The following is a 24,753-nucleotide window of genomic DNA, read 5'->3' on the forward strand; positions in this document are numbered from 1 at the left end:
TAAATGAACAAATAAAAAATAAAAAAGAAAAACATTATAAATGAACAAGTAAAATTGCCATTGTAAAATACATTCAAATACCGATAGTTTCCTCTGATATCGATTACTGGCAGGGTGACCTTGGCTCGTCGGAGGCAAAAATACCTGGCCCTATTCAGTATTCCGCCGCTCGCCAGCTGCGGTCATACTGATATACAGATTGCAACTTCCCAATTTTTTTTTATAAAAAAAACGTCCAATGAAAATTAAAAAACATCTTTTCGTACCTTTAATGCAATAATATGTGCATTTTGAAGGTGAGTCTGGGACACGCAAGTGTTTACAACGGCCGAGGGTCATCATATCCGAAACTCGGGACGAAAGTGAAAAGTGAAACGTAACGAAAAAAAAGTACTTTGCTCCGGTTTCGTGGACGGGAGACTCTCCTGTAGGAGGTGGCTCTCAAGGACTGCCTGCCTGGCCTATATGCGGGAGCTGGCAGCGGCAGCAGGAAGTGGGAGTGGGGCACACACTGCAGAGGTATCGCACACAAAAGCCTTTGTTCGCCAGCCAAACCAAAAGAAAGCAGGGGCCCCGAGTAGCTGATGACGTTGAAAGCGAGTTACGTTTGTCCCCCATTAAGGTTGGATTACCTATTAAATACATGTGTACCCTGCGTACGTGTACGAGTGAGTGTCTTTTGCACTGATATGGGTGATATGGTGGCCACAGAGTGCTGAACCTGAACCTGATCGCCCAAATGTTCAAGGAAGAAGTGCAGCCTCGCAGCAGCTCGGTTCGTTTATGTGCCCATACATATGTGTGCGCGTATGTATGCATATTCTACATACAGCACATAGCCATACTTGCATGCGTGTACAACAGATGTGGGTATATGTACGTGTGTGTGTGTGTGCGAGAGCGAGCGACGACAGCTGACGTTGGGGGTACGGTACGGTACTACTCCTCCCACTAGTAGGAGTACCCCTACCGTGTGGGCCCATTGAAAGCGAAACTTTTTCTCTTACTTTTACCTTTCGAACTAATTGATTTATGTTCCCTTCCCTTCCGTTATGTCCTTGCCCGTCCTTGTGTTTTCTCCTTGTGTGCAGCATGCCGATTCAGGCTCCCTCATGGACAGACTTTCTGAACTGTCCCATCTGCGGCAATGAGTTTGCGGCCAGTCAGCGGTTCCCCATCAGCTTGGGATGTGGGCATACCATTTGCAAGCTCTGCCTGACCACCCTCTACAATCGGCAATGTCCCTTCGATCAGGTAAGCACGATACCCCCATACACCTCAAAGGATGCCAACCCTTCGATACTATAATACAAATTAATCTCTTGCAGACGCAGATTGTCACCGACATCGACAATTTGCCCACTAACCATGCTCTGCTCCAGCTGGTGGCCAAGGGTCCGGGTCCAGGTCTGGGTCCGCCCGGCAAGGACTCGGTGGAGCCTTCTGTGGACTTCTCCCAGCATGCGCCACCCAGTGTGCAGAAGCTCGATCCGGAGCAGCTCAAGTGCTACAAGCTCGGAAAGCAGTGCATCGAGGATCTGGCCCTGCACCTGAAGTCCTTCCTCAACCTCAACAACGGTAACCTGCTGACGCGACCCATGCAGCGCAAGCTGGTGACGCTCGTCAACTGTCAGCTGATGGAAGAGGAGGGACGCGTGCGGGCATTAAGAGCGGCCCGTTCGTTGGGCGAGCGCACCGTCACCGAGCTGATCCTGCAGCACCAGAATCCCCAGCAGCTCAGCTCCAACCTGTGGGCGGCGGTGAGGACGCGTGGCTGCCAGTTCCTCGGCCCGGCCATGCAGGAGGAGGTGCTGAAGCTGGTCCTGCTGGCCCTGGAGGAGGGCTCGGCGCTGTCCCGCAAGGTGCTGGTCATGTTTGTGGTGCAGCGCCTGGAGCCGCAGTTCCCGCAAGCCTCCAAGACGAGCATCGGCCATGTGGTGCAGCTGCTCTACCGCGCCAGCTGCTTCAAGGTGTCCAAGCGCGAGGCAGACTCCTCGCTGATGCAGCTGAAGGAAGAGTTCCGCACCTACGATGCCCTTAGGAGGGAACACGACGCCCAGATCGTTCAGATAGCCACCGAGGCAGGGCTACGGATCGCGCCCGAGCAATGGTCTTCCCTCTTGTACGGCGACGTGCTGCATAAGAGCCACATGCAGAGCATCATCGACAAGCTGCAGACGCCGTCTTCCTTCGCCCAGTCGGTGCAGGAGCTGGTCATCGCCCTGCAGCGCACCAGCGACCCCGCCAAGCTCTCCAATCTCCACAATCATCTGAAGTACCTGGCCAACATCGATCCGTGCGCGGAGGTGGCCCCCTGGCAGGACGTGGCAGAGGCCCTGGATGCAGTGCGTCACTCCGTCGTGGGCCTAGTTAACTTCCTGCAACATCATGGCGTACGCAAGACCCAGGACGCCATCGGCAGTGCTGGAGCAGCCATCAGCAATCCGAAGTACAAGATCAGCCTCTGCCGGGACCTGAACGTGCGGCGTGTGTGTCCCCGCGGCGCCAGCTGCACCTTCGCCCATTCGCAGGAGGAAGTGGAGCGCTACCGCGCGAGGAACAGAGGTAAACACATCAAGACACCTCTGCCAGGACCTCCTCTGATGGTCGGAGACGATTGTCAGGTTCTGGGCGTGGCGCCCATGATGCCGATGTCCCCCATGCACTACATGGCATCACCCAGAGGCTACCTCGACCCCAACGCCAACCTGCCAGGCCTCGGACTCTCTCCAGGAGCCACCCATCCCCCACAGCCACCACAGCTGCTCCATCACCCCTCCATTGCCCGCCAGATGAATGGTCTGATGGTGCCCGGGCGCTTCGATCCGCGCTTCAACTACGGCCCCGGACAGCCGATCGCACAATCCAGGAACCCCTCGCCCAGGGAGTACCAGGCCAGTCCTGGCCCCGTCCCCGTCCCAGGGCCCCCACCACCGCAACAGCAACAGCCACAGCAACGCAATCTATCCAACCCACCGAGCTTCAATAGTAACCTCCACAAGGGTTATATGCTTCCAGCGGATGTGTTCCATCCCACGGCCTATGGCTATGGCAGCGAGGAGAAGCTGGGCCATCCCTGGGAGCAGCATCCCTACCAGCAGCAGCAGCACCAACAACAGCAACAACCACAGCAGCAGCAGCAGCAGCCGCCGCCGTCCAGCAAGCCGAATCCCAGCCGACCGTTGTCGATTTTAGCCGCAACAGCTGATACCTCATTTTATGAAAAGAAACCGCCGAATAATGTTAGCATAGACATGGACATGGCCAAGCCCCTAGCTTCCCTAGTTGCTTCTGGTTCTGGGGCTGGCGAAGCCGCAGGCGATGTCTTAGATGCCCTGCCTCTCTTCCGACGCACCAATAACCAGAGCCACAATCACAATCACAGCCACAGCCACGGCCATAGTCAAGGGCAGAACAACTCCTCGCTGCTCTTCTTCGAGCGCTCCGATTCCATATTGAACGATGATGGGTCCACATTCGACATGCCCACAGGCTCCTCCATGCACAGTCGCTATGGTCCGATCTGTCCCAAAAACTCGGCGGCGAGCAACTGGAACAACTGGATCATGGAGAACGACACGAGCAGCGATCTGGGCTATGCGGGCTACAAGGCCGATAGGAATGATAATTTCAACAGCCACAAGGTACGATATCCTGTAATGCTCTTGCATGCGCCCTAATTTGTAAAGTATTATGTGTTAATCTCTTTCTGGTAACAGTCGTCGCAGATGTGGGGCAGGAAGCCGCAGCTGCTGTCGGAGGATAGCTTCGAGGGCGGCATTGACAGTGGGATGATGCTGCAGCTGGAGAAGAATCTGGTAGACATTGTGGATCCCGACGACAGCGGCATCAAGGTGGACTAAAACCTTAAAACCATCACACACTCAGCCAGAGGATATATACTACCGATATATCTACCGATATGTGCGGGGGTATATACGAGTAATAGTAATATGTATAATGCAATCATTTTACACACATCGTTAGAGGTTTGTACCGCACGAAGCCAAGTTCAAACTCTGGTAGAATTGTAGTCGTAAAACAGAACAGAACCCTCCGCGCTCCGATCCGTTATTGGATCGGGGCGGAGCCAAAAGAAGTAGCAGCAACAAGAAAAAAAGAAAAAGAAAAGAAGAAAACAAACTGAGAGAAAATCGGGTTGGGTATCCTCTATTAGAATCTATTGTATAATTATGTAATTGTCTATTAGTTCATTGTTCAAATTGTGAATCGTCTTCGGCCAGCCGAACTAAATGTGTTTTTATCCAGATGTTCTCGTCTCGTGTTACGTTTTCAAATTAATCGCGGGGATTAGTAGCAAATGGAAAGGAAAAGCAAAGAAAAGCAACTCAGTCTAGAATATTCAATTTTGATGTCTAACCTAGAATATAGCTATAATATCCATCACCACTACCCCCCTACACCCCATAGAGATTCCGAAGGAAAAGGCTATAGCCAGATTTTACAACAAACAATTTTTACAACCGTCAATAGCAATGTGTACACCGTAATTAATATTGATTTTGAGATCAAAGTACAACTGAATTTTATGTCCAAAATCCATAAACTACCCATCCACCCCCCAATTATTTGTGATCAGATTTTGATTGATTGTAATGCTATATACATAGATATATACATCATACATATACTATATATATATTTTTTTTAATTATTAACTATTTCAAATGCTATTTTTATATACAACAAAAAACAAAATCAGAAGGAAGGAAGGATCGAAAGTAGATCCTTTCGCTATCACACACACACACACACACACACATACATACAAACACAAAGAACACACACACAAACACACATATGGAGATGATCGATCGATTTATGTGTATGTGTGGAATGAATGTTTATATTTCTTAAAGAAATTTTAATAACGCTATTGTGCGATGTTGTTAACTATTGTACTATATATATTATTATAAATTTATTGAAAATAAATTAAAAGCATGTTCCCCCTCCCCCACACCCCACCCCCATCCCCTCTCTCTTTCACCCACACTTTGTACAGTGCGCGTAGAAGCGAGAGATAGAGAGAGAGAGAGCTAAATGTCGAGTCAGGCCAGGGCTAGGCTAAAATTTGAGAGAACATTTTACACAAGCACACACACACACCACTCTCCCTGTACTCTATATACTGCGAAACATACAAAAGAATACACAGATATATAAAAAGAGATATATATGTATGTATATATATACTATATATAGTATATAGAAACTAACCAATTTGCGCGCTCTTATTATTAATATTATATATTAATGTCCGTTGAGCCCGAGTTTTGCTTTCGTGACTTTTGATTTTGTATGCGAAATAGCGAGCGAAAGAAAGAGCAAAAGATTTTTTGTAATTTGTATTTGTTAAGCGATGATATCAGGAACCCACATATATATACATATATATGTATACTATATACTGCGCTTGATCCTAGATGAATATATAACATATATCTATACACACAATTATACATGTATTTATTGTTAGCGAGTTTCAATGCGATGCGATGCGATGCGATGCGATGCGATACCGTGTGTGGTAGTAGAATTCATGTGAAAACTAGTTGCAATTGAAACAAACAGATCGAAGCAATTTTAAAAAATATACCTACCTACATAAATGTTAAAACGAAACGAAATCAGAAACTACTATTACTCAGAAACTCAGTTACAAAAAAAAGAGATTGATTTCGAATGTATTTGTCTCTTGTGAAATGTGAAGTGTCGTAGAAAGAATGTAGAAGAAGAAGGCCGGACGGACGGACGGAAGGACGGACGGCTGTCCCTAGAGCGACATTCACTGTGTACTTAAGTCTCTCCATCCCGGAGGGAGTCGCTGGGCGTCCGTCTGGCCTTTGGCTGTGGTCAAGTCTCTTTGTTTTTTTTTGTGTGTGTTTTTTTTTTAGCTTAAACCCAATGGGTTCGGTTCATAAACGTATTTGTTGAGTTGAGTTTTTGTAACTTTATGATTTACAACAATAAATCCCCCCCACCCCAAAAAAAAATAGAAACCAGACCGATCGAACACCAACATTTTCTATATATACACACACATACACATATATATATACTATATATATATGTATATATTTATTATAAATATGTTAATTAAATGTATTTTTGGTATTATCACTCAATGTTTCTATCATAAGCAAATTTCGAGTTCTGTTAATCAAAAGCGACACCACACACACAACACACACACAAACAGAAAAGCCTAAAAAAAGATTTATTTATTTTATTTACCAATAAATTTTCACAAAACTTTTACTTTTTCGATTAGTTTTTGTTTCATTTTACATAGATCATACAGATTATTGTTGGTTTTTTGTCTGATGAACGATGGAAGATAAAATATGGAAGATGGAAGATAATGTGCGAAACATATCAAAAGCAAATGCAAAAGCAACCGAGAAACCTAACAGCAAATAATCCACCAGCAAAAAAATATTTAAAAACGCAAAATCCACCAGATAGGCAAACTGATTAGTAGATTACTACAACCTGTAGTTAACTGAAGCAAACTAACTAACTAGTTATGGACAATCCGATTTATATAGTATGCTCGCGATAAGACACAAATACAAATACAAATACATTACGATATATATATAAATATATATATAATATATAATAGGCGCTTCTGTTCCTCAAAACTAGGGTTAGTGATCCTTCAAGATGATGATGAATGTCTCATAGATAAAAAAAAAAAAAAAAAAAAAAAAAAAAAAAACATATTTGCAGTAGTTCATAGAGAGCTAAGAAGGAGATCGATGGCTAATAGAACCATTTCAATATTAGATAATCCATAGATAATCCATTGGCATCTCTCATCCAGCGCATCAAATGCGTCATGGCGAGGACAATACACCAAATATAAACTCAATTTTAATCAAGCAAGCAGTCTGCAGAGATCTCACAGATATATAACACCATACCACCAGAAACCATATACCATATACTATATGTAGCTCAATGCAGAAGAAGAACAGAACTCTCTTAGCTCCCGATACTTGATACTTGAATGATTGATTCACCGATAGCTATGATCTGCGAAATGATGAAGTATGAAATGAATTGTTGTAATGTCTTTGATGTAATTTATAAGTTGAAGATCCTTGAATTGTGATGATGTGAAATCTACAGTTAACATGCAAAACTATTCCCAGTTCAATGGGAACGAACAAATGTCTTTACGAGTATATTAATGCTAAAACCAAAAACCAAAACTACTACTACGAGTATATATACCTATATATATGTATGTATAATAATGTATCTAAATACAACACTCACCCACAACCTACCAACCGAAATATTACGATTCGATTCGATACGATACGATATGATACGATACGATACGATAAGCCAAAAAGATTGTATTTTACATGCATTCTGCAGGAACGTTGCTTCACACTCTTCATACCGATGATCCAATCATACCAACCAAATATCTAGAAGAGTCCATATGTGTCTACAATATGTGTGTGGAGTTTTTGATGCCCCAGCAGCAAGAAGAATGCCTACTCCTACTAATACTAGTACTACTCTTGATAGCCAGTGTCCGCCTGTCCGTTATGTGGAAAAGAATTAATTAATTAAGATGTTAAGGCATTTCCAATTGCTGCAGGCAGCATTAAGTAAAAGAAGGGAACTTTTTCATTTAGATTAGTGCTACTTTTATGCCAAAAGACTCCTCCAACTGCTCCTGTAGTGTATTTTCTTTGAGATGCAGCAATCTCTAGTCTGTGGTCTCAAGTCTTGTGCCAGGGTTTGCCATGCTTCGGATCCCCCGAGCATTTCTAGTTTTTGTGGAATGTAAAGAAATATAATGTTTGTTCTTCGATGTGCTGAATATTAATTGCTCTTCGAAATTCCCGTGTAAAAGTGTTAGATGTGAAACAAACTAATCTCAATTTTGTGTATGTCTGCGAGATATATTTAAATAAAAGAAACTTAATCGATATCTACTATATATTATCTATGGAGTAAACCACTATGATATCTGATATCTGGCATCTGACATCTGATGTGTTCTTGTGGTTTTTGTGGGCTACTCAAACATTTTATCTTGGGTATACGAGATAATATGGAATCGAGATTATGAGATGAGTTTATTTAGGTACATGCTAGAATATAATATGTTAATAAGATTAAGAAAATATTTTTACTCGATCTGGGGCTTCCAAAAGTCGGGTATATCAATCTCTTGGGTCTCGCCCAGCTCCAGCATGAGAACAGCTCCATTCTTAGCCTGTTCCATGGCCTGGACCAGATTTCTGGCACAGTCTTCCGGCTTCTGGCGCCTCACCCGGTTGAACATGTCCAGCATGGGTGTGTGGTACGTGAATGTCGTCTTGCTGGAGATGTCGTCCAGCAGGGGCGTCTCAGTGAATCCCGGACAGATGGTCACAAAGCTCACTCCCGAGTGGGCAAAGTAGATGGGATTCTACAGCAGAAAAGAGTCATTCGTAGCAACAGAAGGCACTCCACTGGAGACTTACAGCCATGGAACGGGTAAAGGATGTAGTGCCGGTCTTGGCCGCTGAATATATGGCCATCAGAGCCGTAGGCTGGAGTCCAGCCACCGACGAAATGTTCACTATAAGTCCACCTCTGCCGCCCTTAGACTTGTCCATGTACTCCAGGGCTGTCAAGGTGCTCTGGATAACACCAAGCTGTAATAGGGAATCGAAGGTAAGATATTTAGAAGCCTATAGTCCTAGATAATCCATCAGGGGATATCCCTAACCAAGTTTATCTGAATGGTGAGCTCCACCAGGCGATCGTTCATCAGCCCACTGCCATTGACAACCACATCAAAGTGTCCCAGCCGCTCAGCGGTGGCCTTGTAGGCTGCCTCGATGTCCTCCTTCTTGGTGATGTCCACTTGTTGGTAGAAGATGTCCGTTCCGGGAGTGCCTGCCCGCCACTCGGCCAGTGCCTCAGCATTCTCTGTCAAGTCGAACACTGCCAGTGCCTAAAAGGTGGATGTAATGTCCATTAACTGGGCCTTCCACTATTGGCACAGACGATAGCGAGAGCCAAACCCACCTTCAGCTGGCGCCGAAGCAGCTCTTGCACACACTTCTGGCCTATGCCGCCGAATCCTCCAAGGTAAACCACATTCTTGCCGGCCAAATCCATGTCGCTCTGTTGGATTTCGTTTCTATAATGGACTTCGGGTGAACCGCCTGCCTTGACGAACGCTGTATTACTGATAATATGATCTTTCAGAAGTGCTAACGACACTGCCAAAGCTTTTTCTATATCACTCTTGCTCTCGAGAGCGCAATTTCCGACTGGAATTTAATTAAATTAAATGCCAAATAGAGGCTTTAAACGGAGAGCAATACTGATAGCCACTGAAAGGCGGAAAACTTCAAGAGAAAGAGATTACACTCTTTGCCGTGGAAGGTTCAATGATCTTTCAGAACTATCATTAGTTGATGTCTCTTAAGAGATCGTTTAGGAATTGAAATGAAGTAACCATTCGATAACTGCTTCCAAAAGAGACTTACACTATTCCGTGTTCCGTTGAATTCAGGCTGCGGTTACCATATCCGATCCGAGTGGAGACTTATGGACATATGGAAGTGCGGAACCATTGCGCAACCTACAGCCTCATATGTATTTACAGATGCAGATACAGATATCCGACTGCCACCGATCTCAATATTAAGTTCACTATTACAACATCCGTGCGGTAGCGACACCACACACACCAAACGCCAATCGGATCGGATCGGATCGGTTTGCAGATTTCGAGGTCATTGTGCAGACTACAGATGGGAGGGCGCCTCTCGGGCTACCACCCACCCTTACCCATCTACGCCCATCCACAGGTGGTATAAAAATGCTTTGGGGCGCCATCAGCAGCATCAGTTCAAGCGCACCCTCTCTCAGATTCAGATTAAGATACAGTTTCAGCCTAGGATGCACTGCTTCATTTGGACAACCATTTTGGCCCTCCTGGCCGTCGCATCGGCGGCCAATGTTCCCCGTCTCCGAAACGATGACCAGACGGAGGCCAGAGCAAGCCAACAGCGCCGCTACCAGGAGCAGGACACGGCACGCGCCTTCTACTCGTACGGCTACAGCGACGACACTGCCGCCCGGGCAGAGTACTCCTCCCGCGATGGCTCCTCCAGGGGCTTCTATTCCTATGTAGACGCCGATGGGAAGCTCCAGACGGTCCGCTACGAGGCCAGTCGGGGCCAGGGCTTTAAGGCGGAGGCCAGCAACCTGCCCCAGGCACCAATTGATGAGGGAAAGCCCCCCGTCGACACCGAGGAAGTGCAGCAGGCGCGATCCGCCCATCTCAATGCCTTGAGAGAGGCCCGGGAGGAGGCTCTGGCGGCCAGTCTTCGTGAGGAGTCGGAGCGGCGGCAGCGGAAGGAGGAGCAGGACAGTAGGATTAGGGCTAATTCCAATGAATCTGAGGAGCGGAATCTCAGCGATGAGGATGCCAATATTCTGGAAAGGGTGAGGGCACAGCTGACAGCCATGCTGGCAGAGCGTCAGCGATCCAACAATCTGCCGAAGATCAACGACGATCAAGAGGATCAGCAGAAGAGGCTGGAGCAGCGATTGCAAGATCAGGAAAAGAGGCAAGACCAAAGACGGGATGAGCAGGAATCCGCTGAAGAGGAACAAAGGCAGAGCGATCGCAATCGCGATCGCGAACCCACCACCTCCGATCGCCAGGCTGAAGAAGATGCCCGCCTGCGCACGATCTACTCCCTCGCGGATCTCTCCTCTGGCAGCTACCTGAAGCTTGGCGATCTGCAGGATCGCTTGAGCAGCGGTGATCTCCGAGTCCCGGTCGGTGCCTACTACAGTCTTGTGTCGCCCAGCGCCAAGTACAGCGTGACCACGCCCACGGAACTGAGAACCCTGCGTCCCGTGGCCCTCAGTCGCAGTTTGTTGGTGAGCAAACGCAACTGATGGAAGGTCTACTGGATGGATGATATGATGGATATTGTGGTTTTGTGTGTGTCCTAAGAATAAATGCAAGACAGAGCACCATTGTGCCAAATTCGAGTGCGTTTTCTTTTCGGATTTGCATCATTTATTGCTCAACAATTAACAGAAGATCTCAAAGATCGGCCAGAACATCAGACCACTGGAAGGTAGTCCCTCGAGGGAGTCTGAGTCTTAGCCTGAGCCTTGGACTTGGACTGGTGGTAGTTGTAGACATATCCAGTGAGTGGCTGATAGACGTACAGCGGCTGGGATCTAACAGGGATAGATGGGGCGATCACTCGATTGATCTGCTTCTCGCTGAGCAGTTGATTGCGCAGCTTCTCGGCCTCGAATCGCTTGAAGAAGGCCACCTTGGCGGCGGCCACCTCGGGTGTATCCTGTACGGGCTGAGGCAGCTCCACAGAGCCGGCGTATGAATCCCCCCCAGCAAGACGCAGCTTGGCCTGCGCATGGGCAGCCAGGTGCTGGGCCCTCAGAGCAGCCACCTCGGGGGTCTCCTCGTTGGCCTGCTGCTGGCTGAGGCTGGAGCTGACGCGGAAGCCCTCTGTATCTGCCACATAGTCCACGGTCTGGGTCACGCCCCTGGCATCCACGTAAGAGAAGGTGCCGCGCGTGACTCCGTCCGCAGTGCGGGTCTCGTGCTTGGAGTACAGCGGCGCCATATACCCATAGGCATACTGGCCGTGCTCGTCCTGCGTGTGGTACTGGCTCACGCTGTCGCCCGCTGGCGGGGCTCCGTATTCCAGGAGAGGCGATCCGCACACCAAAGAGGTTGCGGTGGCGATCATCAGGCAAAGGTTGAAAGAGTGCATCTTGCTCATTTGATTCGGGATTCGATATGGAATTTCAGATATGGTATCTTTTGGGGCGCTGCTAGTGTCGTGGACTAGTACTCGCTCTAGAGAACTCTGTGCTGCGATCGATTGGGGATTCTGCTTTTTATACGCGCGACAGCGACAGACAGGAGGTCTGTCTGATAGCCGAAAATTTGCAATTTCGTGCGTTCTCAGGAAGGTCGTCTGGTTCCTGGTTTACTTTCATATTCCCCCAGCCACAGCGGCAGTCACAGCCAAAGTCACTGCATCTGCCTCTGCCTCTGCCCTGGGATTATTCCTTCCTTCCTTCCTCTTCCTCTACAAAGGGCATGGGGAATGGGTATGGGTATGGGTATGGGCTGGCTCTTCCTCTTGGACATGGTGGACTCTGTTTGTACATAAATATTTTGTCGATTTCGATTTCAACAAGTTCAGCATAAATTTGAGCACAAAAGCCGCAATTTGTTTTCATCTGTCCCGTCCCACAGTGGCCGCAGTGGAACGCAACATCAGACAGGGACAGGGACAGGGACAGGGACATGAACAACTGTACAACGTTCCACAATGCTGCGTGCCACACAAACCAAAGAACTTAATCAGGCCTGTATTGTCAGAGAGAGAGACTGCGGTCTGGTCTCTGGTCTCTGGTTTGACGAGGAAGAGGGGTCAAGGAACCGGGTTAGGCTGTGTGGCACAAGCGAAGCGGATTGGCTGCCTTTACCAGTTTCGGTAATATTTCGGTGGGGATGTGGTTTCTGTTGTGGTTTATGCTGCTATTAAATTTAATTGAAATCAAAATTCACATTGCATTTATGAAGCGTCGAAGCGGAGGTATGTGACGGGTCCGTTTGGGGACCAAAGGTTGAGGTAGGACAGCCTCCAGGAGAGTCGTGTGTCGTCGGTCGTGGATTTAAGCTGCTGATGGAAACAGAAGGAAGAGCTCAAAGAAATTGTGAAGCGCCAAAGGATCAAGGAAGAAAACCCACAATGTAGATTCGGAATTATTTGACTTTATTTTGACTTTAAATATTTGAATTTCGAAATCCAGGAATGATGCATGGAATGCTTCACTGTATACGCGGTCCCACTCAGTAGTAGAAGCCGGAGGAGTAATAGTGGGGCCTGGTGTAGCCGTATAGGGCCGTAGGTGGCAGCACCACATGGTGGCTGCGGGCCACTGGCACTGGCACTGCGATGGGATGGAGGATCTCGTTGCGAACCTTCTCCTCGTGGACGCGCTTCAGGTGGAGGGCCTTGGCAGCTGCCACTTCGGGGGTGTCGACAACGGGTTGAGGGAGCTCGTGACCTTCGGGATGCAGAGTACTTCTTCCAGCGCCAACCACAGAGGGATGCTCGGCCACATGATGACCAGATGGATGCTCCGCAGGATGATGCTCCACGGGATGATGCGCTTCGGGATGATGGACAGCCTCGGGATGAACCACGCCATGCACAGCACTCCTGCCTGTGATGTCAATCGGATTATGCTCGATATGGCCAGAATGATGCTCTACGGGATGGTGCTCTGCAGGATGGTGCTCCACGGGATGGTGCTCGGCAGGATGGTGGACAGCCGGATGGTGCTCAGCACTCCTGCCTGTGATGTCAATCGGATGATGCTCGATATGGCCAGAATGATGCTCTACGGGATGGTGCTCTGCAGGATGGTGCTCCAAGGGATGGTGCTCGGCAGGATGGTGGACAGCCGGATGGTGCTCAGCGCTTCTGCCTGTAATGTCGGTTGGATGATGCTCGACATGACCAGAATGATGCTCCACCGGATGGTGCTCTGCGGGATGGTGCTCCGCGGGATGGTGCTCAGCTGGATGATGGACAATCGAATGGTGTTCTGCACTCCTGCCTGTGATGTCTACAGGGTGATGCTCGACATGACCAGAATGATGCTCTACGGGATGGTGCTCCGCGGGATGGTGCTCCGCGGGATGGTGATGTTCCACGGGATGGGGATAGACAATTGGGTGGTGACCAACGGAATGGGCAATGCCCTGCACTGCAATCCTGCCAGTGCCGATAACTGAGGGATGCTCAACGATGTGGCCAGCATGGTGCTCGACGGGATGGTGATGTTCCACGGGATGGGGATGCTCCAACGAATGATGGACAGACACTGGATGCTGTACGCCATGCGAGGCACTCCTTCCGGCAGCCAGCTGCCGGGGAATGACAGCCTTGGGCAAATTGGTGGCCGCCACATGGAAGCCACGTGCATCGGCCAAGTAGTCAACGGTCTGGCGTTTGCCTGCTGCATCGCGGTAGCTGTAGGTGCCCCGCGTGGTGCCGTCCAGGGTGCGGGTCTCTTGTTTGGAGGACAGTGGTTCTGAGTAGCCGTAGGAGTACTGGCCCAGGGCGTCCTGCGAGATGTACTGCTGCTGCGTGGGCGTGAACACAGCCGATCCCCCGGCGGAGTAGACGAAGGGGTAGGAGGCCGCGTAGAGGGCCAGGCCATGGGCCGCGCTCAGGAATCCTAAAAAGAGGAGTGGATACTTCATGATCTCTTTATGCTCTTTTCTCGGTGCTTTGTGCTCTGTTTGATGCTGCAACTCTTTGAGTTCTGCTGGTTCTGGGCTGCTCCCAGGGTCCTTTTATACAACCCGACACAGTAGGCAGGTTCTAGTTCTAGGTTCTGGTTCTAGGTCTGGTTCTGGATGGGTGCATCGCCTCCCCCTCGACTCCCCCTCGTGACGCTGCTGTCCGATTTAATGGCCTGGCAAATGAAAGAAAACGAGGCGATCGCGAACTGTCTTGTCCACTTGTGTCGTTAACGGACAACGGCTGCCACTCCTTCTGCTCCAGCCCCATTCCATTCTCCAGGCGTTATGTCCATTTGGTTTAATTGTGGAGTGGATATCTCGGGAGCATGGCATCTCGCATCTCCATCTGCATCTGTGCCTCATGCTGCTGCTGCTGCTGTTATTCCAGAGCCTTGACTTGCCGCTCATCAAGGCCAAAGACCACATCTCCATCTCCATCCCCATTCCCATCCCACATCTGCAGCAACCCATTCGATCCCCGCAAGTAATTGATATGCAGTTGTTGGTCTTTTTGTTGTTGCCCCATTGTGGCATCTTCTCCCTTTTTTAGGTACATGTACTCGCACTCGCACATTATGGACGGTAACGGCAACGGCCACGACGACTGCGGACTGCGGACTGCGGACTGCGGACTGTGGCACCCAACGGCATTTCAAGGTGAGTGAAGGCCAAGGGCCTGTGTCTCTCTGGAGTCGTGTATCTGTATCTCGTGTATCTGTAGCTGTATCTGCTCTGCTCTGCTTTAAGTTGGGGTTTGGGCTTGGGTCTATTTTTAGCCGCTTCTTTTATCGATGGAGGCCCCAGAGGCACATCTCGCGGGTGCTTAAGCCCAGCTGGGCAGGGCTCCTGCCTGATTAGGAGGCGGAGGTCTGGCCTTGACTGCTGGGGCTGCCTGATAAGTGCATTTTAATGTTAGCCCCCCTACCCTGAGTTTCAATCAAAGCCAGAGCTTAATGATTCTTTTATACCCGATACTCGATGAGTATGGGGGTATATTAGATTTGTGATGGAAATGGATATGAGTAACAGCCAGAAGGAAGCGTTTTCAACCCCATAAAGCTATATATTCTTGATCAGCACCATTAGTCGAGTCGATATAGCTATGCCTGTCTATCCGTACCGATGAGCGCATTGATCTCAGAGATTATAAGAGCTAGAGCAACCAAATTTGGTATCCAGACTCATGTGCTTTTGAAAATTTAGTACCGACCCCTTCCGCCCACACAAAGAACGAAAATCTGTCGCAGAACCGTATAAAGAGATCATACCTACCATCATACCAAATCTAGATCAGATCGGATCATTATTTTAGCCAGAAGGAACAAATGAATTTTCAGTAGTTACGCAACTACTAACTAATTACCGGGTATAAATGTAGAGTCGCGGCCCTAGCTGCGGCCTCTCGATAGTTCTGGGCACACCGACGTGGATGTGGCTATTGATTTGGTTTACTTAGTGGAATTCTCTCTATCTCTCTCTACGAATGGGAATGCAGATAGAGGTGGGCTGTGATTTGTGAACTATTATCAGGGTCTTGGCTCTCTCTCTCTCTCCTTAGATAGGGCCAGCTGCCGAGTATCGTGTCAGTATTTATGACTCTTTTGTTATCCTCAAAGAGGGAATGAGGGAAACTATTCTTGCAGCTTGAAAGATATTAATTGAATGCATGGTGTATACAGAAATACAATCTATAGTACAGTATTAGAGCCTATATTTCTTAAAAAGAGCACCTCTAACTTCAAACTTAATCGTTAGCCTTTCGTTGTTGAATTTTGTTTTGGTTTCGGCCAGACCCAGGCCCATGACTTCATTCACGAAATAAATACCAAATAATTCTGACAGACACTAGCCATAAATCATTGTCAGGTTTTTTTTTTTGTTTGTTCCATGTTATTTGGGCTCTGATTTGATTGTGTGCTAAAGCAATTTCCTTATGATTTCCTGGTGACTCTTACTTTCTCTCTGAACATTCTTTTTCAACCTTTCACCCACACTGTCCAGTACAGAATAGACCAGAGCAGACCTCTTTTTCAAGTTCAAAGAACTCTTAATCACTTGAGGCAGTGGCACAGCTCTCACAGCAAGCCATTTGCATAGTCAAACATCGCTGGGAGGTGACCCCGACGAAGACCCCTGCTATGAGCTATGAGCTCACTACTTAGGCCACCTCCTAAACACACCCACTAGCCAGCTAGGGAGCTAGCTAGCTCCTCCCTGGAAACCCATTACTCTTTCTTGTCTCTTGTCTGGCACTTGTTGGTGCGTGTTTTGCTGTTGTCCCAAATTTCACGCATCGTATTCCGCGCTTTGTTTTGGCGGAGCGGACAGACCCATAAAAATCGGCAGTAAAACTCAGCGTATAGCCCCCAAGTTCCCCCCCAGGCCCTCCACCTCGGCCAGCTATTTCCTCGGCGAGCTTTAAGCTCTTTTTCCCCCCATTCAATCCACTCAAAACAAACAAAAGTCCGAGTGAAGCTTGTTGGTCTGATAAGACGTCACCTTTTTTCTCCGAGTTTCTTTGGGTTTGTTTTGCCTGTTTATTATTTTTTTTTTTTTTTTGATAAATGGCTTTGTCGTGTGGCTGCTGCCTTTTGCTGTTAGTTTTTGTGTATAATCTTTGTGGAAATGAAGTCATCGCTAGGTATATTGTAAATTTATATACCAAAAATATTTGGGGGATGTGAGATCTAATCTATCCAATCTCTCTTTTGGTCTCTATCAGAAAGGTGTCTATCACTTCTGTCGTTATGTTTCTCTCTGCTGTTTTGTTGATAGTTTAGTTAATGTTGTTTGGAGGATGCGTGTGCTCATCGTGGGGCATACATATATGTGTTTTCCACTCATCGAAAGCTCTCTGGCGTCCAAATATCACTCATACGCCGAATGGGCTTTGGTCTGGCGCTGCGCATTTGTCCAAACAGTTGAGTCTCGACATCGACAGCATTCGCGCGCGCCTTCTGAAAACTAGCTCGAAAAACATCCAAGAAATACCAAGATTTCTGTCACTATTATACGGAAATTTGCACAACATTTTTTTGATTCAAAATGTAAGTAGGAAATGTGTGAAGAACCCCCCGAAGAAATAAAAAAGAAATAAAAGAAGATGGCTCTACAGTGTCCTTTTTTTGATTGTTTATCCGAGTGTGAGTGGAAGCTGTGCAGGATTTCAAGAGCATTCTTTGACCCACTTCCTGTAATCCATTTGACTGTAACCCAAATGGGCTTTATCGCCCCTGCTCTTGCTCCAGCTCCTGCCCCTGTTCTCCGTTTCAGTTCCGATTTCCTGGATTCCCATTGTTCTGTGGCATCGTTCCCCTTGTACTCGTACTCGTATCCTTCGGTATGTATGCGTGTGGCACCATCATCCGTCATCCCCCCTTCCCCATCCTCCGCCCTGCGCTTGCGCGGTCCTCACATCACAAAGTGATGTCATCTGGGGAAGTGGTGATGTATGCGACCATAGACCATAGACCAGAGCATAAGCATAAGCATAAGCCCCCTTCCTAACTCAATGATTTCTCGTTTGCGTTGCGTGTTTATCAAAATCCCCTTCGTTTCCTGTTTGGGGGGGAGGCACCCAAAGAGTATTAATTTATGCATTCAGCTCAAGGCGCTAATATTACAGAGTGTTGTACAAAACGATATGTGGTGCAGCATTTCAAAAAGTTCCCTTCCAGCTATAAATAGTACAACAAGATGACCTAAATTTTCCCTCCAGTATTTTTGGTTTTCCATCCATCACTGGGCAGCACTTGAGGTAGGTTGCTGCCACCCCCGGAAGTCAATTGTTTCCTCTCTATAAACGAGTATGCCTATCTATCCCCATCCCCATCCCCATCCCAATCCCCATATACTTATGAATATATTTCCCAATTAACTTTTGCCATTTTGGTTCAAAACTAATTAAAATGTTGGAAACGAATTGGCAATCACCCCGCCCCCCCAATTGGAGGAGAGTCGGAAACTTGTTCGTCAGATCAGAAATACTAGCTATATTCACAGGCAATGGGAATGGAACGAAAAACAGAAAGAGAAAAAAGAAACAAATTATTTATGGTCTGGCGGCCAGAGCGGATTATTTTTGATTTAGACCATCCACGCTTCCCCCATCGCAGCGACCGGCCTGCGGTGATGTTCTATGAGGGGAGGGGGGTACACAAGTCGAAAAGAGCCGGAAACCCATCCAGGGATCCCAGCCTGAAACAAGGTCTTTTCATAGTTCCCTAGCTCTTTTTTTTCAATTATTTTGTTGATACTTTCCCTAAATTTACTCTGAAGTCAATTGGGTTTTTCTTTTATATCAAAGCAAGGTGTGTATGATGTGAAGATCCTGATAGGTGACCAATCTGTTTGGACGACACCTGAGACATCTTTGATCTTTGCAGATCTGTCTATTCCAATTCCTACCCAAGAGCATTGCCACTTCGTATATCTTTCGATTCACTAAACTTAAACCTTTCCATGCATATTCCCAGCTCTTTTTTGTGCTGTAGTTTGTCAACTTTTTCTTGTTTCTCAGTATTTATGGCTTCCAATTACAAGGAAGGGCGGAGTAAAGGGTTCCATTATACTCTTCTCTCGCTCCCTCAGTGGACGTGTTCGGTAATTTGTTTCGGCTCCAGAGCTCCACAGCTCCAGAGGTCCACAGCTCCAGTGGAGTTCAAGTTCAATGACACGCCACGTTTCAGGCCTAAGAAGATGATTAATGATGGAATTATGATGCATGCAATGCTCTCAATTGACCATTGCGATTGAATAGTGGATTAAATGGGAATATATGTAGTCATATGAGAGAATGGCCCCACCCCAGAGCCGCACTTTAGAATAGAGGCTGATTCCAGACCAAAACGTAATCGACATATCAAACGAGCGGCGTAATGAGGCGATGACATAAGCATTAGTACTCGTAGTACTCGTCGTAGAGTCGAGTCGATTAGCTTTTCACTTGCGAGAGCTCATTATTCGGTTTGGGGCGGGGTCTCCACCCAGATACAGATAGCATTTGACATGCTCGACGGACTGCATCAGGGTCTTCGGAATCCAAGGTCAAGGCTGCCGTGGGGTGGTTGCCTGACCTTCAGAGTCCTGCATTCTGCATTCCACTCCTCTGCTGCTCTTCTGCTCTATTCTGGGATTCCTTTTGTTAACATCTGTCCAGGCCAGGCCAGGCGCAAGCCATGCAATCATATCTCACCCAAACTAAAAACAAAACAAACAAAAAAAAAGCAAGGAGAAGACCCAAAACTGGTTGAGGCCGCATCTTATCGCTGCCTTAAATGGTTGCCCCAAAACAGCTCCCAGATCTCCTGGGGCCTCCGTGGTGGCTGCTGCTGCTGCCTCTTTAAGTGGCGCATAATTAATGACCCAGCCAATAAATGCTCACGTTTTATTTACTGTTTATGGGAGGATTTGGTTCCCCCCCTACCCCCTCTCCATACCAGTGTATTCCCTCCACATATCATTGGGGTCTCCGTCTCCCGCCCATATCGATTCGTGTTGGGTAGCCGCCTGTAGACATGTCGACAATTTATGCTACAAGCAATTTTAAAACTAAATTATCAATGAGATTTATGCGATATGCAATGCTTAACATATTAAGTGATCTACGAGGAGGGGTTTTGCTGGAGATACATATGTATGGGTACCATTTTTGTACCATAAAAGAGGGCATTTTAGAGTCTTACTCTAAGATGTGTCTAGTTTTAACTCTCATTAGATCACAGACCATTCAAGCTTGAAAACCTGTCTCTTGTGTGTCAAAAAACCTTGGTCATAATGGATTTTAGCTGTTTGTTCAAGCTACCGCTATGTGCCGACCCCCTGTCGATCCCCCTGGGGCTTTATTTGTGTGTTCGCATGGATCGTTATTTGCGTTTCGTATGGTGATGATAATTAGCCTCTTTAGAAGCAAGCAATACAAATATTTAGATGACGTCAGTTAATGGTTGGATCTCTCCCGATTTCGGCTTCAGTTCAGGCTCGCTTCTCTCGGGGGAACAGCTGAGAAAAAGCTTTTGGCTTTATCTTCGAGATAGGAATATAATCGAAAGACAGATAAGCTCTGCGTGTTGAAATCAAGCGGATAGATAGATAGAGAAAACGTATGGTAACAGAACCACAGAAACACAGAACTCCTCGACCCACCGCAATGTTGGTCAGTGTTGTGGCCCACAGGTAAGGCACTGCGTAGAAGAAGGTTCCATTGCGTGTTGACAAAGTGGAAAATAGAAATAGAAATGTGACCCATCAGGCAAGGCAATATGTACTCCTCATGTATTAACCATTAACCAATCTACCATTCGCATATCCTATCCCATAGAGCCAGCATGTCTGAGGCAGCAGCAAATGGTAGCAGTCCCTCTCCCGCTCCCGCTACAGAGGCACCGGTGGCGGAGTTGGCCCAACTGGCACTGGAGGAGGAGGCGGCACCCAAAGTGAGCTTCTCGGATCAGTTCAAGGCCTTCTCCAAGTTCGGGGACACCAAGTCCGATGGGAAGCTAATCACGCTCTCGCAGAGCGACAAGTGGATGAAGCAGGCGAAGGTGATCGACAAGAAGATCACCACCACGGACACGGGCATCCACTTCAAGAAGTTCAAGGCCCTGAAGATCTCTCTGACGGACTACAACAAATTCCTTGACGATCTGGCCAAGACGAGGAAGGTGGAGCTGTCGGAGATCAAGCAGAAGCTGGCCAGCTGTGGGGCTCCGGGTGTGGCGCAGGTTTCGGTGAGTGATCAATACTTTCCCCAGAGTAAGACGATTCTCATACTCATATCCCTCCCTCTATTCCGTGTCCGTGTAGGCTGGAAAGGCTGCGGCAGCCGTGGACCGGCTGACGGACACCAGCAAGTATACGGGCTCCCACAAGGAGCGCTTCGATGCCACCGGCAAGGGCAAGGGCATTGCTGGCAGACGCAATGTGGTCGATGGCTCTGGCTATGTGAGCGGGTATCAGCACAAGGACACATACGATGGAGCCCACTAAAGGGACATCCCAATCACCCAATCACCCACCTTTGAGTCCTTTGAACCCCGTCGTTTGTGTCTGTCTCTAGTTTATCCCTAAATTTCTAATTTCTAATTTCTTATTTCTAATGGTAGCTGCAATTATTTATCGTTTACCTTTTTGTATATAATATAAGTTGTGATAATTTAAGTGCTTAAAAAATAAATTCAAATATTTTCGACATTTCTTTTTGAGTTTTTAATTATTATTATTCTTATTTTCGTTAAGTTGAGTTCTCCTTCGATACGTAACCCCAACCTAACCTTCTAAAAGCGGCCCAAAAAGTTCAAAGAGTTGATTGTCCAACCGAAAACCGAATTACATTTACATATATCTTAAAGATCAACAGATCCACAAATTCACAGATTCTATATCTATTTCTAGCCTTAAGATATGAATTGAACAATTTTAATATGAAACTTTGTGAGAGAAATTGTATAACCGTATAAATATATACCAAAGATACATACATACATATATGACACATTGGAAGGAATATATGCTATGTTTTTTCATAAGATTTTTGCTTGAATAAATACAAATCAAATAATTACCATAAAGTAAAAGGAATCTTTTCCCCTTCCCTTTGATGGCTGGGAAAATCATACCTGTCCTATGTTTTTGAGGAGAAGAGAGAGAGTCTTCTCATTCCAATTTCAATTAAGAGATCATTGATTTATCATTGATGCAAAGCTGACACATCGGAACATCATCGGAAAAGCAGTGTGAGGCGGACTGCACGCTAGAGCGACCCTCGGTGCAGATGGAGGAGAAATCGATACGAGTACGTATATATCTGCCGATCTGTCTGGGTTTGCATAATCCTAACCCAGAGCCAGTGGAGAACTAGTGGGGCGGCTATTGATTGCAACGGGCCAAAGTCATTTCAAGATGTATCGTATATCACCCACAGCGAAGGGCTATAAAAGCGGCATCCGATGGCCTCTAAGTCAGCAGTGCATCGGAGACATCTCCAGAGCTCTCATCATCAGGATTAGCACCAGCATCACAGGATTAACAGCAACAGAAGGATGTCTTTTCGTGGCAAGAATGCGGTGGTGACTGGCGGGGCCGGCGGCATAGGACTCCAGGTGTCCAAGCAGCTCCTGACGGCAGGAGCAGCGGTGTGTACATCAGATACGGGGCTGTTACAGTCACTCCTTAACGCATGCATTCCCCCAGAAGGTGGCCATCATCGACATACAGGACAATCTGGAGGAGTTCGTCAAGTTGCGGGCCGCCCATCCCACGCAGAGCGTGATGATCGTCAAAATGGATGTGGCCAACAAGAAGGGCGTGGAGGCCACCTACGAGGAAATTGCCAAGACCTTTGGGAGCATCGACATTGTGGTGAACGTGGCGGGCATCTTTAATGACAAGGATGTCCAGCGCACTCTCCTCGTGAATCTGGGCGGTATCATCAACTCGACGCTGAGTGCACTGCCCTACATGAGCAAGGACAATGGCGGCAAGGGAGGCATTGTGATCAACATGAGCTCGGTGGTCGGACTGGATCCGATGTTCATCATTCCCGTCTACGGGGCCACCAAGGCGGGCATCCTCAACTTTACTCGCTGCTTGGCGGTAAGCTCGCATCCATATATCCATTTCTATCCTTCTCCTGCTTATGAGTATTTTTACGCCACTCCAGAACGACAAGTACTACGCTAGATCGGGCATCAAGTTTGTTACCGTCTGCCCTGGGGCCACCATGACGGACATGTTTACCAACTTCACGGAGAAGATCATTTTCCCGGAGACGAGCGACGAGACGTACAGGATCCTCGACAGGCTCAACAAGCAGAGCGCCGCCGACGTGTCCCGCTGCATCTTGAGTGTGCTCGAGAAGGACAAGAACGGAGCGGTCTATGTCATTGAAGGCAAGCGCGTCTTCCCCATGGAAATGAAGCCCCAATGGACAGGCAAGGAACAGGCTCTCTAAGCTGCGCTGCACTCCTCCAACACTGACTCCAGCATACTCCAGTTATACAAACTATCGAAATTTGTATTTAATAAACATGCGAAGCACACCACAAGCGTCACTAATCTAATCACTAATCATCGCGCCAGGTAACCAGCACCTCGTCCGTACGATATCGTTGCGTCACAAAGGACTCCTCGAACGGCATTCGAGAGCCCGACTTGAACATCTCGGCTCCTGCGTGGGCAATCATCAGGCCGTTGTCAATGCAGTATCGTTCGTCGATGGCAAAGAGTTTCCCTCCACGCTCTTCGCACATAATCCCCATCATCTTCTGGAGACGCTCATTGCAGCCCACTCCGCCCACAATGAGAACCTACAGATACAGAAGATAAGTGACATTACTCCAACTAGGTCCGACTACTCACCTCATTGGATCCGCAATGCGCCATGGCACGCTCTGTGATCTCCACCAGCATGGCGAAGATGGTCTCCTGCAGCGAGAAGCAAAGATCGGCCGGCTTGGCAACCGAGGCATCTGCTTCCAGGGTTTTCTTGCGTTTGTTGGGATTCTTTGTGGGGTCGGCCAGCTCCTCGATGTGCGACAGAATGCCTGAGAAGCTCACGTCCATGCCCTTGACCACATACGGAAGATTGATGTACTTTGTCCCATCCTTGGCCATCTGCTCGATGTTGTAGCCCGGACTGGGGTCGTTGGGAAGCTTGAGGATGCGAGCAAAGCGGTCCAGGCAATTCCCCACGGCAATGTCAATGGTCTCTCCGAAAATGCGATACTTCTTGTTGGAATAGGCAATCACTTGGGTGTTGCCGCCGCTCACATAGAGAATGATGGGGTTCTGGGCGCCCGTGATGTGGCGTCCCATCTCGATGTGGCCAATGCAGTGATTCACTCCCAGCAACGGCTTCTCCCACAGAAACGACAGAGTGCGAGCCACAATGGCCCCCACCAGCAGTGGCGGGGCCATGCCCGGGCCTTTGGTGTAGCAAATGACATCCAGGTCGGATGGCTTTATTTTTGCTTCTTTTAAGCTTTCCTGGACCAGCGCAAGAATAACCTCGCGATGATGTTTGGCCGTTGCATTGGGCAGAAAACCTTTAGCACGCAAGAATACCAACGGATTAGAGAGAGAGAGAGAGAGAGAGCCAGAAAGCCGGCAGCAGCAACAGGAAATACATTACCTTCTCCTGGCGGTGTGATGTAGGTTCGGCGCACATTGGCCAACACCTCGCCATCGCGAATGATTCCCACCCCAATTTTATTGGCACTGCCTTCAATTCCCAATGAACAAACCATACTTAAATTAAAATAATTGAATTGAAATAACAAAAGAAATAACAATTGACCACGATCAGCTGGTATGAACCACTCTATAGATTAGCGATATGTATTGTCTAAAGCAGCAGCTGATTGTCCATCGAAACGATATTAATCGATTGA

General features: G+C 47.7%; 8 protein-coding genes across 10 annotated transcripts; 4 read left to right on the forward strand and 4 right to left on the reverse strand.

Moving 5' to 3' along the window:
* The first annotated feature begins 165 nt into the window (after positions 1-165).
* Positions 166-5,641, forward strand: LOC108151274 (roquin-1). The gene is made up of 4 exons (XM_017279800.2): positions 166-296; positions 1,092-1,254; positions 1,329-3,644; positions 3,720-5,641. The coding sequence occupies exons 2-4, from the start codon at positions 1,093-1,095 to the stop codon at positions 3,861-3,863; spliced, it is 2,622 nt and encodes an 873-aa protein (XP_017135289.1). The 5' UTR covers positions 166-296; position 1,092; the 3' UTR covers positions 3,864-5,641.
* A 2,466-nt stretch (positions 5,642-8,107) lies between these two features.
* LOC108153719 (alcohol dehydrogenase) lies at positions 8,108-9,235 on the reverse strand. Its single transcript, XM_017283847.2, has 4 exons — positions 9,067-9,235; positions 8,765-8,992; positions 8,517-8,690; positions 8,108-8,461 (listed from the first exon to the last, which is right to left on the reverse strand). Exons 1-4 carry the CDS (start codon positions 9,157-9,159, stop codon positions 8,180-8,182), a joined length of 777 nt encoding a protein of 258 aa, XP_017139336.1. The 5' UTR covers positions 9,160-9,235; the 3' UTR covers positions 8,108-8,179.
* A 672-nt stretch (positions 9,236-9,907) lies between these two features.
* On the forward strand, positions 9,908-11,050 carry LOC108165381 (trichohyalin). The gene has a single exon (XM_017301419.2). The coding sequence runs from the start codon at positions 9,949-9,951 to the stop codon at positions 10,957-10,959; it is 1,011 nt and encodes a 336-aa protein (XP_017156908.1). The 5' UTR covers positions 9,908-9,948; the 3' UTR covers positions 10,960-11,050.
* A 15-nt stretch (positions 11,051-11,065) lies between these two features.
* LOC108150954 (adult-specific rigid cuticular protein 15.7) lies at positions 11,066-11,899 on the reverse strand. The gene has a single exon (XM_017279288.2). It carries the CDS (start codon positions 11,817-11,819, stop codon positions 11,130-11,132), a length of 690 nt encoding a protein of 229 aa, XP_017134777.2. The 5' UTR covers positions 11,820-11,899; the 3' UTR covers positions 11,066-11,129.
* Positions 11,900-12,803: 904 nt separating this feature from the next.
* Positions 12,804-14,384, reverse strand: LOC108150859 (histidine-rich glycoprotein). The gene has a single exon (XM_017279162.2). It carries the CDS (start codon positions 14,321-14,323, stop codon positions 12,902-12,904), a length of 1,422 nt encoding a protein of 473 aa, XP_017134651.1. The 5' UTR covers positions 14,324-14,384; the 3' UTR covers positions 12,804-12,901.
* Positions 14,385-17,279: 2,895 nt separating this feature from the next.
* Positions 17,280-21,556, forward strand: LOC108153246 (tubulin polymerization-promoting protein homolog). Of its 2 annotated transcripts, none has more exons than XM_017283091.2 (3): positions 17,280-17,412; positions 20,685-21,093; positions 21,170-21,556. In XM_017283091.2, exons 2-3 carry the CDS (start codon positions 20,692-20,694, stop codon positions 21,350-21,352), a joined length of 585 nt encoding a protein of 194 aa, XP_017138580.1. In that variant the 5' UTR covers positions 17,280-17,412; positions 20,685-20,691; the 3' UTR covers positions 21,353-21,556. The 2 variants fall into 2 exon arrangements, with proteins under 2 accessions (XP_017138580.1, XP_017138579.1); XM_017283090.2 differs by lacking the exon at positions 17,280-17,412 and adding an exon at positions 20,434-20,539.
* A 760-nt stretch (positions 21,557-22,316) lies between these two features.
* LOC108153245 (alcohol dehydrogenase) lies at positions 22,317-23,410 on the forward strand. 2 transcript variants are annotated; one of them, XM_017283087.2, is made up of 3 exons: positions 22,317-22,497; positions 22,556-22,957; positions 23,025-23,410. In XM_017283087.2, exons 1-3 carry the CDS (start codon positions 22,405-22,407, stop codon positions 23,313-23,315), a joined length of 786 nt encoding a protein of 261 aa, XP_017138576.1. In that variant the 5' UTR covers positions 22,317-22,404; the 3' UTR covers positions 23,316-23,410. The 2 variants fall into 2 exon arrangements, with proteins under 2 accessions (XP_017138576.1, XP_017138578.1); XM_017283089.2 differs by having other exon boundaries at positions 22,559-22,957.
* LOC108153244 (probable tRNA N6-adenosine threonylcarbamoyltransferase) lies at positions 23,352-24,691 on the reverse strand. The gene is made up of 3 exons (XM_017283086.2): positions 24,495-24,691; positions 23,723-24,408; positions 23,352-23,670 (listed from the first exon to the last, which is right to left on the reverse strand). The coding sequence occupies exons 1-3, from the start codon at positions 24,607-24,609 to the stop codon at positions 23,428-23,430; spliced, it is 1,044 nt and encodes a 347-aa protein (XP_017138575.1). The 5' UTR covers positions 24,610-24,691; the 3' UTR covers positions 23,352-23,427.
* Positions 24,692-24,753: the final 62 nt, after the last annotated feature.

This window comes from Drosophila miranda, chromosome XR, assembly GCF_003369915.1.
Source record: "Drosophila miranda strain MSH22 chromosome XR, D.miranda_PacBio2.1, whole genome shotgun sequence".
Classification (NCBI taxonomy): Eukaryota; Metazoa; Arthropoda; class Insecta; order Diptera; family Drosophilidae; genus Drosophila; species Drosophila miranda.

Bases quoted from the DNA above. Each gene is read 5' to 3' on its own strand.
- LOC108151274 (XM_017279800.2), top strand. From the start codon at position 1,093: ATGCCGATTCAGGCTCCCTCATGGACAGACTTTCTGAACTGTCCCATC. The intron at 1,255-1,328 runs GTAAGCACGATA...AATCTCTTGCAG, and splicing joins GGCAATGTCCCTTCGATCAG to ACGCAGATTGTCACCGACAT. The intron at 3,645-3,719 runs GTACGATATCCT...TTCTGGTAACAG, and splicing joins ATAATTTCAACAGCCACAAG to TCGTCGCAGATGTGGGGCAG.
- LOC108153246 (XM_017283090.2), top strand. From the start codon at position 20,469: ATGGTAACAGAACCACAGAAACACAGAACTCCTCGACCCACCGCAATG. The intron at 20,540-20,684 runs GTAAGGCACTGC...CCTATCCCATAG, and splicing joins GTCAGTGTTGTGGCCCACAG to AGCCAGCATGTCTGAGGCAG. The intron at 21,094-21,169 runs GTGAGTGATCAA...GTGTCCGTGTAG, and splicing joins CGGGTGTGGCGCAGGTTTCG to GCTGGAAAGGCTGCGGCAGC.
- LOC108153245 (XM_017283087.2), top strand. From the start codon at position 22,405: ATGTCTTTTCGTGGCAAGAATGCGGTGGTGACTGGCGGGGCCGGCGGC. The intron at 22,498-22,555 runs GTGTGTACATCA...GCATTCCCCCAG, and splicing joins TCCTGACGGCAGGAGCAGCG to AAGGTGGCCATCATCGACAT. The intron at 22,958-23,024 runs GTAAGCTCGCAT...ACGCCACTCCAG, and splicing joins ACTTTACTCGCTGCTTGGCG to AACGACAAGTACTACGCTAG.
- LOC108165381 (XM_017301419.2), top strand. From the start codon at position 9,949: ATGCACTGCTTCATTTGGACAACCATTTTGGCCCTCCTGGCCGTCGCA.
- LOC108153244 (XM_017283086.2), bottom strand. From the start codon at position 24,609: ATGGTTTGTTCATTGGGAATTGAAGGCAGTGCCAATAAAATTGGGGTG. The intron at 24,409-24,494 runs GTAATGTATTTC...TGCGTGCTAAAG, and splicing joins CATCACACCGCCAGGAGAAG to GTTTTCTGCCCAATGCAACG. The intron at 23,671-23,722 runs GTGAGTAGTCGG...CTGTATCTGTAG, and splicing joins CGCATTGCGGATCCAATGAG to GTTCTCATTGTGGGCGGAGT.
- LOC108150954 (XM_017279288.2), bottom strand. From the start codon at position 11,819: ATGAGCAAGATGCACTCTTTCAACCTTTGCCTGATGATCGCCACCGCA.
- LOC108153719 (XM_017283847.2), bottom strand. From the start codon at position 9,159: ATGGATTTGGCCGGCAAGAATGTGGTTTACCTTGGAGGATTCGGCGGC. The intron at 8,993-9,066 runs GTGGGTTTGGCT...TCCACCTTTTAG, and splicing joins TGCTTCGGCGCCAGCTGAAG to GCACTGGCAGTGTTCGACTT. The intron at 8,462-8,516 runs GTAAGTCTCCAG...TTTCTGCTGTAG, and splicing joins CCTTTACCCGTTCCATGGCT to AATCCCATCTACTTTGCCCA.
- LOC108150859 (XM_017279162.2), bottom strand. From the start codon at position 14,323: ATGAAGTATCCACTCCTCTTTTTAGGATTCCTGAGCGCGGCCCATGGC.